The following is a 13,301-nucleotide window of genomic DNA, read 5'->3' as shown; positions in this document are numbered from 1 at the left end:
TGACGAGTTCCAGCTCTGTGAAAACCTATGGACACTATAGAAATCAAATTAATATATTAAGAGCAAGTTCGAGGTGGGACTCGTTGATAGAAAGGGAATGTATATTTTTCCATTAGTGTGTTCAAATAATCGTTGATAGAAAGGGAATGTATATTTTTCCATTAGTGTGATCAAATAATCGTTGATAGAAAGGGAATGTATAGTTTCCATTAGTGTGATCAAATAATCTTCGTTTTAGAGAACTAACCTACTGATAACTATATTTCAAAAGACATCAACTACATTGCAAACGACTATTTGTCTGTCATATGAATGTGAGTTGTAACACTATATGTAGGCGATTGATTTTTTGTTTGTTTGTTGTTGAACGCCGCACTCAGCAATATTCCAGCTATATGATGGTGGTCTGTAAAAAACGAGTCTGGACCAGGCTATGCATTGAAAGATATCATGAGTATCGATCCATGCAATTTGGATACGATGACATGCATCAATGAAGTCACAGAGCATGACCACCCGATTCTGTTAGTAGCCTCTTCCGACAAGCATGGGTTGCTCTTCGAAGACCAATTCTAACCCAGATCTGCACGGGTCAGGCAAGTGATAGAGCTCATGTGGTTTTCTCATGTCATCATGCCACCCTATTTTTTAAGAAACTCATGGAAGGCCATATATGTTTAATATTTTCGTGAAACCCATCGTCACGATCTGGTCGATTCTGTGATTCGAACCCACGATAAGAAAATCAGGAGATAGTGGCACCTATCTGATCAAACTTTTTACATAACGCATTAAAACCAAGGTTAAGTATAACAAGGAATCGCCTTGATATTTGCTGACAATCACGTTCAATCTTAATTAAAATATAGCGTTGGTTCATATGTTAATGTTTCTGTGTGTTGGTTGTCCTGTATTGCATCCCATTTTACTGCTTTTTAAATCTATATCATCATATGCTGTGATATAAAATGCTGTGAGCCATGTGCCTGTCCAAAAGACACTGACAAGTGAGCTTTTCATACATACTGCATACAGAATATTAGCATACATACAGCTCTGCAGTCACGCCAACACCAGATTCCATCGTGCGTGAAAGGAAACTCATATGAATAGATCACTTCAAATTACTGTTGATACGCGGTGTCAGCGGAAAGGCTATGCATGTTCTGCGGCGCTACCTGTCGCACCCGCCACTCACACAAGTGTCCTAAAAAATGTAAGGTACAGCGAGTAAAGAAGTATTTAAACTCTAAGTAAAAGAGCGTGGGATAGCATTGCGCTTTATTCTGATAAGCGACAGTTATATTCATAATGTTTCTCTGACTGTCTACCAGAATATTTCTGTTTTGACTTGCCCATGCATTTGAAGGTGAAACCTTGATTGAAACATTTGTCTGTTTGCATGGGATTTGAATAAGAGCAATAATAGAAGTACATGTAATTGAGGAATGTACGTTATATGGTTAATTGTTCAACATGAAGGTGAAATTCAGGATTTGAGATGATTCTAGGCTTATTCTTCTTTTGGGGCTGAGAGTTTTTTCATGACCTTAACCATACATTTTCCAGTCAGTTTTGGAAAAGTGGTTAGCCTCGGTACTTGACTATAAGATATTAGATGTGTTCATGTCAACAACAAAAAACACCCCTGACAGCACTTCAAACTCTGGAAAAAATGGTGCAGTTGTTGAAACGATTAACAGGAAATCAAGACATAAGTAAGCGATCAAAATGTTTGGCGAATACACACCTCCGGGTAATAACTACCATACATGGAAAACAAGAAATACCCCGGTTATGATCACTTAACAGTGGTCATTATTGTCTTTCGAAAAAACCAACTGATTCTAATGACCCCACTGTGTTAATTGAAGATTATGGGTTGATATATACAAGCTGACTTAAAATCGTCAATGCAAAATGAAATTAATGAAAAAGTTACCTTATTGTACTCTTAAATAGATGTGAGAATCAGGAAATTCAAACTAAAATCACAAGTTCATGCGAATATTATTGTTACATTTTCTTCACGATTTTCACATGACGACGAGAGTTTCAGTCGTCACGAACGTCAATGGATGGGGGCGTCCCTATGGTGATATCAATGCACCTCCTCAGCATTCCCGCTCAAGACAACGAAAAGCAATGGGTGACACACTGAAGTTAGTGATGACAAGAGCCTACACGTGATGTTACATATGGTCTTCCTCAACGCATATCATCCTCCGTGAGATTCCTGAACATGTTGCATTGACACGAAGTGTCTGGTGGCTTGAACTGTACAACCACAATTATGTAGGTGACCAGTGTTCCTACAATCTGAAAGTGGATGAAATGGCTGTAATGAGTATCTTGTCTTCCTTCTTCCTAAATATATTAAGGTACACATGCATGCTATCAATTTGTAAACAATCACAAATAATGTAATTATGTAATTTGCATGTAGCCTAGTGGTTAAAGCGTTCGCTCGTCACGCCGAAGACCCATGTTCGATTCCCGACATGGGTACAATGTGTGAAGCCCCTTTCTGGTGTCACCCGCCGTGATATTGCTGGAATATTGCTAAAAGCGGCGTAAAACCATACTCACTCACTGACTCGCTCGCATTGGGATTCTACATGTTACTCTGTATATTTATATGACTGAGTGATTCCTCGCTATTTCCATGTCATGCAATAGATATTATGACTCACCCCAAGGAGTGTTGGCATGGTGATGGTGAAGAGGCCATGAATGTTGTAGCCGATACTGTCTCCCGTCAGTCTTGACACAAACAGGTTCATCTAAAGTACAAAAGCAGTTCTAATGAGCCTACAACCATGCACACCATGACAGGCATGATTAGTATATGGTTGGCAACAAGGCAGCATAATCTGTCCGTGAAATAGATGCCCAGTGACGATAACGATATCATGGGTCCAAATACCAAACATCGTAATTATCAATCGCCACTTAACATGCCATATCTCTTCCGGTTTAAAATAAGTTCCAAATCACCTAAAGTATGAAAAGAGGTGATCAGATGGACTGTTGCAAGTCTCAGTGACCTGGTTGATTGCACGTCATTACCCCAACGGTGCTGATTGTTACTCACAAAATCACTGGTCCAGACCATCGGATAAGAGGCCGGCACTTTATAATTAGAAGATTGGAGTGTATAGCCAGACAGCTATCAAAGAAAACATATCAGAAAGCCATGGCCAGTAAACGTGTAACGTATTAAGTTGCTAAAGGTTACTCTCTGTTGTAAACATATATGTTTTGATTAGCTTCCTACAATCAAAGTATCCTAGATATACGAATACAACTTTTACCTAAACACATAAAATATATTATGTTTACTCTTCTTTGAAACCATCATGTGACGAGCAAAGAGCCTAACTCTGTTGGTTCACATTAGTCTCACACTATTAAGCCGAAAATCACTCGAAGAAATTGTTGTCATGGTATAAATGTACAACGGTAAAACATCATCAAGTACGATTGTTACATTATATGAAAAATACAGAAGCAGACCCATCACAGAATTTCCATGATGCCCCCCAAAACGTGTAACATTCACAACCATTCCTTAACTTGCTTGGACGCACTTGCTTACTTCACTACGCAATGTATCAATCTTTTATCTGTCTCAACATGAACGTTATGTTTTACGGTCTGGTTGTCACTTCCTGGTTTGGAACGAAAATGTTAAATTTTGTAGGATTTGAAACAAGAAATTCTCCTTCCTCTACTTTGTCTAAAGAGGAATGTAGTGTGGACTTATGGCCTCATGTTCCTATGATGTCTGTTTTAATATGCGTGTTTGATAACAGAGCATAAGATACCATGTATTTCATCAGGGAAATTCATATCCTGGCCCAGTGCCCATGAGGACTTCCTTGTAGAGATTGTTGGGAAGAAACTTCAGAATCCACACAAGCTTTGCGCTAAAACAATGGTTTAGGTCAGGAAATGTGAAGTTCATAAGTCATATGGGATAGTTGGAAGTATTTTTATTCACAATTGGTTTTATTATGACCTTGACCATTATGCAGTTGTAAAATCGGGTGATATTTGAAGGTCTCGAAATGTAATTTGCAACTTTTAGATTAATAGGTCTGAAGGATAAAATAATGATGACTTGAATATTAATCATATTAACTTTAACGAAAGTTTGAACTAGATTTGAACAAAGTTTTGGTGCCAATATTAAAAGAGTGAGTGAGTATGGTTTAACGCCGCTTTTAGCAATATTCCAGCAATATCACGGCGGGGGACACCAGAAATGGGTTTCACACATTGTACCCATGTCGGGAATCGAACCCGGGTCTTCGGCGTGACGAGCTCGAGCGAACGCTTTAACCACTAGGCTACCCGACCGTCCCAATATTAAAAGAAACGTGTGTCAGATGAAAAATAATATGTTTCATGTCATTTAGTCAAAAAAGGGAGAAAAAACATTTTCACAGTCATAAATAATTTCAATTGACCAATGTACAAAAAAATATAAATGGACGGGAACAACGTAAAGACACTTGTTTTTTTATCAATGGACGTTTCATGGATCCAGCAGTTTCTAAAGCGATTACGTACACACGTAGACAATGATGGACATGGGTCATCACATAACCCACTCGGGACTGAACATAAATCAGGTGAACTTAACATGTAGCTCATGCAGCATTTAACAGTCTCAAGCAGAATGCAGGAAATGTGTATCTTTTAGGATCTCACAGGAACAGGAAAATGTGTCATCCAGTCATTGGTATGACGTCCCTAACCCTCTAGAAATTCCCGACCGATCTGGAACTAGCCACAGAATGTAGCATGTTTCTACGTTTAGATCAACATTAGACCGCTGTTACATTCAACTAACTGAAAATCCTTTCATCACAGTTACTTTTGTCCTTGAAGTTTTGTTGTTGTTTTTGTTTGTTTTGTGTTTTGTTTTGTTTAACGCACACCCATCGATACTCAAGCATAAGGACGACGGCCTGTAAATACTCGAGTACTGAAGCAAACAACTCAGTAATTGATATGAAAAGCAACGATCAACGCAGGGTACGATGCTATCAACCAATTCACCTATCCTCACCATTCACACCAACTGATCCATCTTACGACCAGCCTAGGTTGCAGGTGACAGTCTGTACTCCATTTACTTTTCACTATTCTTCAGTCATAAATAGAAATGTGAAACTTTCCTGGTATATAACCATGATGGCATAATCAACCAGTATTGTTCTAAACATGCTCTAAAGGAAGTTTTAAAGTGATAAAAAAATGAACTCTCTTGTGTCTTGGATAAGCATGGAATTAAACAAAGTGCCTTAACCTTCATCTCTGTAGTAAATATATGCAGACGGTTTTTGACAATTGCCAAACAAACTCATAACGCACAATATGTTTAAGAAGATAATAAAAAATGAACAATGTCTGCTTCACTGCAAGTAAAAAAAACACCTGTTTACTATATTGATAGTTTTTTGAAATGATGTATTTCAACAAATTAATGCAGCAAGCAACACATTATTATTCTGATTGTACTGCTCGTAATATTTTCAATTCCCGCATGCATCTTTCCGTTCTGAGAAAATATCCTACAGCCACCATTGTTTTGTTCTTCACTCAAAGAGGATGACAATCCAAGATCAGTGTAAAGCAGCGCTAATGCGTCTGATTGGAGTGTGACAGGCACTGGTGCTCTACACGATCCAGCTATGCGGAGTGGGTAATATGGTCTGGGTATCATATTTTGCCAGAATTTCTACATTTTGCCGAGGCGTATTAAATGTAGTGAGTGAGTTAAAAGTGTACGTCACATCGGCAATATTCCAGCCATATCGTAACGAGACAAAATTACACATTGACCATATATATATATTTAGAGTGTATAAAATCATGCATCGAATCACAGTACAGTAACTAAAGTATCACAGGTTGTATTTTAAACTAGTTTATGAGTATGTAAAAGATTAAACTATCAATTGATAGCACAATATAAATAAGGGCTATAGATCGCCAGCAACCAATGTAAGGCCTTTGGGCGATTGTAGTCAATTTGAGCCATTGATTAAAATTCACAAATATTCTGCGATTAAAAGCTATGGTATGAATAACAAACTCTCAATGAAATGATCTTACGATACCCTCTAAATAATTTTATGCTACTCCAACCCCCTTTCAAGGCGCAGCCACAAACAATCTCAGTTAAGAACTAGACAATCCCATTTTGTAAAAAAAATAACTATGTACATCAAAATTTAACAATTATTTATATGTCTTTTAAAAACACCAATGACTATATGAGAAATCTGATTAAAAGATCCTTTATGTATGAAACCGTGAAATAGTTATCCCTTGTGATGACTAAGACACAGTCAGACAGGACATGATCATTGACCGTGATTATTCAATCACAAGGGATTACAAAACGGAGGATCCTCACGTGTCAATAAATATTGATGCGTATATTTGTTATGGCCAGATTATGTTTACAATATTTATATATTTGAGAGCTGTTAATAGTGCCATTGATTCTGCTGTATAAACCGTGAAACTGTCATTTGGTAATCTAGATGATATGGTTCTGGATCTATTGACAGAGGTGCTAGCAACTGCGTCACCATCTTTAGATCCATCGGTCAATATGACTTTGTAAATATTGTAGACACTTCTTAATTGATGATATTCCTGCGGATACATTAATTGATTAGTGCCTGAGTTCTTTAGTTTTGCTAATGAAAGACAAATCGGAATAACTATGGGCTTACCAGTTGCTGGGAGATATGTTATTGATTTTAAGCAAAAATGTCAAGCTCTATTCTTATTTCAAGGGTTGGAATAAGGGATTGTTCCTATGATACAGATCCTCATAAGTGTAAAAGAAGTCTGTTCCTCACTTTGTTTTCAAAAGTGGAGGACAATCTTAGCTAAGTGTTCAACTGTGCTTATGATATGGTTTATTGGACGATGACCGGCACTGGTGCTCTGCGCGGTTCAGCTATGCAGTGTGGGTGATAAGGCCGCGGTATCATTTTACATGATTTTGTCTTGGCGTAATAAGGTATAAGCGTAGTTTCACATATACCTTCTGTAGTCCTGTGCCAGAGAAACGTTCTTTGTCAAGCCTCCATACGTACTGTAGAGTCCCGTGAGCCTGCAACGAGAACCGTAACGATGTACTGTACACCAATATGTACACCTTTCAAGTCTATTATAGAGTTGTATTCCATAGCCCTACAACCATCCATTGACTGTGCGTTCGAATCGCGGATTGGTGCTAATAAAGATTTTACCGTATCATACCAAACAGTACCAATGAAACAAAAACGTCTGAGATCTGCATCATTCTCACATTAAGCTGGCAAACGACACTCACTCACTCACAATTTCTGATATGATAATCATTACCTACAGGCACATCCTTAAAATATATTAAAAAGTAAACGAAATCCTTACCTTTGAACTGACCAGTGCACCAACGCGTAGTATCAGACCAAAACCCAGAAGGGTGCACACGCACGCTGTACTGTAAGCAATCACTTCTACAGAATTAACTGGATTGGATAGAATGGAATATACCATGGTACAGATCACAGGCAAAGTCATGAATACACATGTGAAAATAAAGTGTTGCACATAGTTGTTGATATCCTCAAGCACTTCAGTTATCCAAACATGATGAATTACCAAGGTATTGAACCTGGCTTCAGTGTCTCCACGCTGACTGTTTGCAAGTTCCTGGAATTGTGTGTCAACACGGTTAAATTCTTGCCACAAAAACAGCGAAAGAAAATGTACAACAATAAAACTGCTTTGCCACTGAATCTCTAAACATGTGTATCCAATGGACGTTATAACTAATCCAACTGATTTCCAAGGTTCCATAAAGGTATTGGTAGGATAGATATCGTCCCTAACTTCAGGATAGCCCATCGTCATAAAGTATTTTAGTGGAATTAGTACTACCGCGAATAAAGGAACGACAATCACCATTGCTCTCAACTTCCTCATCCACTTCTTGAATCCATCGCTGAATCCGTACCGTTCCTCATACTTGCAAATACGAACATGCAACAGTTGGAATGCTTTTGACAGAAAGATACTGTAGACGAATGACAAGTACACACCTAGTAACATGACAGTACAGAACGCCAGTAGACGTGCAACAGGTTTAGAGTCAATTGCAAAGTTGTAGGTAGCAATGAAGAAGAAGACAACGCTTGTCATTAAAACTATTTTAACAAATATGACGTACACAAGTTTAAGTCTGTCCCACTTTGTCATTTTCTCTCCAGGGTTCACGCGACGAAAGATTCCTCCGAGACAAGAAATGACACGCAAATATTTAAAGAATGAAGCTGAAACGGGGGACAGCTCGACTTGATTTTGGGTTGGTATCTCACCCGTAAAGTGTTTTACTTTTGCGAACATTTTATTTGATAAGTAAGAATAAGTTGATTCCAAATACTTACGCGCCAATTATCACAAAATCAATGTGCGAGTAAAAATGATTTTACACCACTTGTATCAATATTCCATGACTATCACATCATGAGCAGACATCAAGAATAGGCCTCTTAAAGTTTGTAATGTACACGTTTCCAATTGTCTGTTCTAAAGTCTCTCACAATCGAGGATATACCTTTGTTCAGTGATGTCGTTACCCGCGCTATGTGAATATTGAAGAAGATGAGCAGATTCCTGTTCCAATTTCTGACAGCTTGTGTCAGTGAAAACACCAACGCTTCAAGTTACTTCCGTCTGTACATATAGCTGAGTATCCAGTGAAGGTTTCCTATATTATGTCCAAATTATCAAGCACTCTCCTTCAAGTTTTGCGGATCACAGTCTATGATCTGCTTTATTTCATAACGTGTACAAGAACAAATAATATTCCAGTTCCAATAATTGTCCAGTCTCTGAACAAGATAATCAGTTAGTCGTCATCTTCCTTTACGTGCGCTTACGCGAACAGAACACTATCAAAAACATTGTTCCTGCACACTTTCATCTGAATCCAAACCATTGTCTGTTTATGTCTGTCCTGATAACGGCGCAGCAGGTGAAAATATGCACTTCGTGGCGTGTGTTAGTTTTCTGCAATCGCAGTGACATGATACACCAATACATGCCTGTTCCATCATGGGATGCATTTCATCCGAATGGAATGCATTATGACTGTTTAAAAGCAATTTAAACACAACACTAATTGGTTTAGCAACTGGAAATGGGTCTTGTGACCACTCCCCAACATTGTCCATGTTAACTAATGTAATTGGGATTATTATCTACGTTCAATCAATACTGTTTTGTTTGCTTCGTGTTGGTTCAACAGTTCTGGTGTCAGAGACAAATGATCATGTAATTGATGACATTACCGAGCGTGAATCTTGTTAACCCCTACGCAAACGAAGTTTTGCGGGCGATAGAGAAACAGGCTATGTTACATCTTGTTGCCTTCCGCCATAAGTATTCGGAAAACCGCACAACATAATGTATGACTGCACGCTCATGCGATTAAAGTTTCAGCGGGCTGTAATATATTCTTTAAGAAATTAAGATAACATGTAGTTGATCACGTGAGAGTCAAATGGGCGTAGTTGTGACACCATGTGTCGTCATGAAGTCCAGTGTAAAGTACCCACTTGGTAATGATGAAAATTCCCGAAACCTGTCAGCAACGGGTGAGCAAGATGTGCGCAAAATCGTCGACGCCACTAATATTTTCTGTGAAGGCAGGAAAGGAACTTTCTCTGAACAAACTGTGAAGTTGTGGCCTCATAATTTGGGGATGCATCACAAAGTTGGTACAATGTCACATTTTGTTCAACTATAAATATTCGGAAAACCGCACAGCATAATGTTTGCAGTTAAATTTTCAGCGTGCGGTAATATTTGTTTAAGTATTGCCCTGAAAAGTAAGATAAGAAGTAGTTGATCACGTGAGCGTCACGTGGACGTGTGTCGTCTGCTGTGTGGATCGCATGAGCATAAACAAAAATAGCACGGGAATCTAGAGAATAATTATCTGCTGGCAAAGTACAGATCGCATTATTGTTCAATGCAGGAATAAGATGTTCTGACATCATCAGATCTTTGTTGGACCACCATGAAATTCAGCGTGAGGATGCCAGAGACATTATATTCACTTGGCAATGATGAAAATCAACAGACCAGTTAAAGTTAAAGGTGTGTAAAGAAATCGTCAAAATTGTGGCCTTATGATTTGGGATCCAACACGTATCACAGTGTTGCTACACTGACAGTTGTAGAAGGCTCCATTTTTGCTATCATCATCAAGTATATTGATATTCAGAATGACAAAGTTTGGCCTGATGTTGTTCGTCATTACCCCGATGATGACTACATATTCCAGGACGATAACGCACCTGTGCATCGGGTTCACGTGGTAAAAGAATTTCGCCGTGACAAACTATCTTACAAGGCCTGTATGCTTGAAACAACAAGTTGCAGCAAAATGTTCATCATCCATTAATAGTGTTGCCAATTGCAACGTGAGTTGCGACGTGTCTCGAACAGCTTTATCTGTTGCCTGCGATTGTATGTATCTCTTTCAACTGTGCCCATGCACAATGTACGCAATATAAATGAGAGCTCAATTAAATTAGGCTGTCAATTAAATTAGACAGCGAATGTGACTTCTCACTGGAAGCGCTGCCTAGTCAACCCGACAAGAACTTTTTTCTGTGAATGTGAACACCGCAACCTTCTGCATTATGCAGATTAATTGTCAGAAAGGTTGGATTCCTGGCAGCAAAACCGGATATGGTCCTCTGTGTCAAAACGAAGACGGTAATAAAATGATCGAGCCATGCCATCATATCCTTAAGATTATGTGTTTGTGCCAAGGCTTGGCATCCACTGACAATGTGTTGGACAGTCTCATTAAATTCATTACATAATCTACATTTCATATTCACATTTAATGCAAAATCACACATTGGCGGTTTCGAGTTGGAAGTGACTGGTCCTGAGCGGCAAACAGAAAGCCCTCTGTTTCACTTTTCAGGCCAGACGACTTCATCTAAGCAAAGGACTCTGCGGAGTTGCTGATCATCTCAACATTCTGCACGTAAACTCGATGCAGTGGTCGTTCATTAGTACAGAAACATTAACAAAATCAACACCGACATTGAGATTATGTCCCACATCCTTGGCTCGTTTTAGAAAACTGTGGAATGCCTTTCTTTCACCATGAGTCTTGACATGCTTCACAAGAGGATCATCAGACAAATAAATGTGTGCAAGAGTCACCCTGAATTTCTTGTTTCGTCCAATCAACAACACCAAAAGAATACGAAAAGACGGGCACAGCATAAGTATTTGTGGCTTTGAGCGAGCGCTCTGAGCTCCAGATTTTCTTTAGTAGTAGTAGTAGTAGTAGTCGTAGTAGTTGTAGTTGTAGTTGTAGTTGTAGTAGTAGTAGTAGTTTCCCCCTGGTTATGACCAATGTCCGAACTAAGCGCTGCTCTCAGAGTTTCACTTTGAGCTAACCTAAACGTTACTCTTCGAGGTATTACAACTTTTAGCAAGTTAAGAGTATTCTCAAGACATTTCTGAGAATGCCTACCGCCCCTGATAGCAGTGCTATACCTCCAACATTCAACCTGAAACAATTGCACAACTCTTTGCAAAGCGGCGTTCACCCAAATTCACCAACTGACTTTTATTTAACCATATTGTTGTACTGTCTTTATCCAGGAAAATCAGCTTCGGTCAAAGACATCTAAAATCAGCCTTTTTGTCACATTTTAGTCCGGCATATACATCGATAAAGAGACGAAGAGTCCAAAACATGCAAGTGTTGAAATGGTGAGGTCAGGGGAGGTGAAATGGGGTTTTAACGCCACGTTGAAGATTATTGCATGATTGTGCGTGCTTGAATGTGTTCCCCCATCTGCTACAATGTGTATATAACGTAACATATGATACATTGACCACATCAAGCCCTGATTTTTTGCACAACCTTAAAACTAATTATCTTTGGCTCAAACAAGAGACAAATGTAGAACGATCCATTGAATACTACATATACCGGACACCACCATCTGAATAAACACAAAAAAACTAGGATAAACGAAGGTTATGTCATTACAGTTGGAATGTGTTTATCGTCTAAAGACGGCTTGTTCCCTGTTCGTCAACATCCCATTTTGCGAACAGCCTTACAACTACAAGTCGGGGTCTACTGGTTGTGTGTTCAAGGTCTGGTGATCATGATTGTACCTCTCAACCAGGTAGTTGAAACACACAACAAGACGAATAGACAGATTGTAGAGAATTTGTCAATTTTAATGATATAAATATGAAATAATAATCATTCTATTTTCTTCAGATTCACATTAGAACTGATTGTATATTACGCAGTAATTATGCAAGTTTTTTTGCTTTCCTGGTAGTTATCACACAAAAGCCAACAGTAAAAGAGATCAAGAGACAGTAGATGATCATATAATGGATTTTTATCTTTCAGTGGTTTCTTGTGAAAATGTTCGGTTTGTGAAATGTGTTGGAAAGAACAACATATAAAGCAACTTTAATTGAAGTATAACATAAGTCACGCCAGGTGTAATGACGCAATCACGACACATGTAACCACACTTCAAATTCTACTAATGGTGCAGTTGTTTAAACGATTAACAGGAAAATCAAGACATAAGTAAGCGATCAAAATGTTTGGCGAATACATATAGCTTACCAAAAATGGAAAACAAGAAATACCCCGGTTACAATCACTTAGCGGCGGAATTATTGTCTTTCAGATAAACAAACTGATTCTAATGACCCCACTGAGTTAAATAAAGATTGTTGGGTTTATTTACACAAGCTGAATTAAATTCGTCAATGCAATATGAAACAAATGAAAATATTAAGTTATTTAGATTGTTGTGAATAATAAGTAACTCAAACCAAAACCATGTCCTAGCTAATATTTTGGTGACATTTTCTTAGAGATTTTCACATGACGACGCGAGTGTCAGTCGTCATGCATGTCATAGGCGTCCCTATGGTCATATCAATGCACCTCCTCAGCATTCCCGCTCAAGACAATGAGAAGCCTAGGACGACACACTGAAGTAAGTGATGACAAGAGCCAACACGTGATGTTACATGATGTCTTCCTCAATGCATATCACCTTCCGTGAGATTCCTTAACATGTTGCATTGACAAGAAGTGTCCGGTGGCTTGAACTGTACAACCACAATTATGTAGGTGACCAGTGTTCCTACAATCTGAAAGTGGATGACATGGCTGTAATAAGTATCGTGTCTTCCTTCTCCCTAATACGGAA

General features: G+C 38.6%; 1 protein-coding gene across 1 annotated transcript; it reads right to left on the bottom strand.

The window, feature by feature from the left end:
• Positions 1-1,367: 1,367 nt before the first annotated feature.
• On the bottom strand, positions 1,368-9,030 carry LOC125379978. The gene is made up of 4 exons (XM_048395912.1): positions 7,444-9,030; positions 7,073-7,141; positions 2,694-2,783; positions 1,368-2,319 (listed from the first exon to the last, which is right to left on the bottom strand). The coding sequence occupies exons 1-4, from the start codon at positions 8,416-8,418 to the stop codon at positions 2,209-2,211; spliced, it is 1,245 nt and encodes a 414-aa protein (XP_048251869.1). The 5' UTR covers positions 8,419-9,030; the 3' UTR covers positions 1,368-2,208.
• Positions 9,031-13,301: the final 4,271 nt, after the last annotated feature.

The sequence above is a fragment of the Haliotis rufescens genome, unplaced genomic scaffold (genome assembly GCF_023055435.1).
Source record: "Haliotis rufescens isolate VD_foot unplaced genomic scaffold, xgHalRufe1.0.p SCAF_15, whole genome shotgun sequence".
In the NCBI taxonomy this organism is placed as follows: domain Eukaryota; kingdom Metazoa; phylum Mollusca; class Gastropoda; order Lepetellida; family Haliotidae; genus Haliotis; species Haliotis rufescens.
This window is presented reverse-complemented; position numbering and strand designations above follow the sequence as displayed.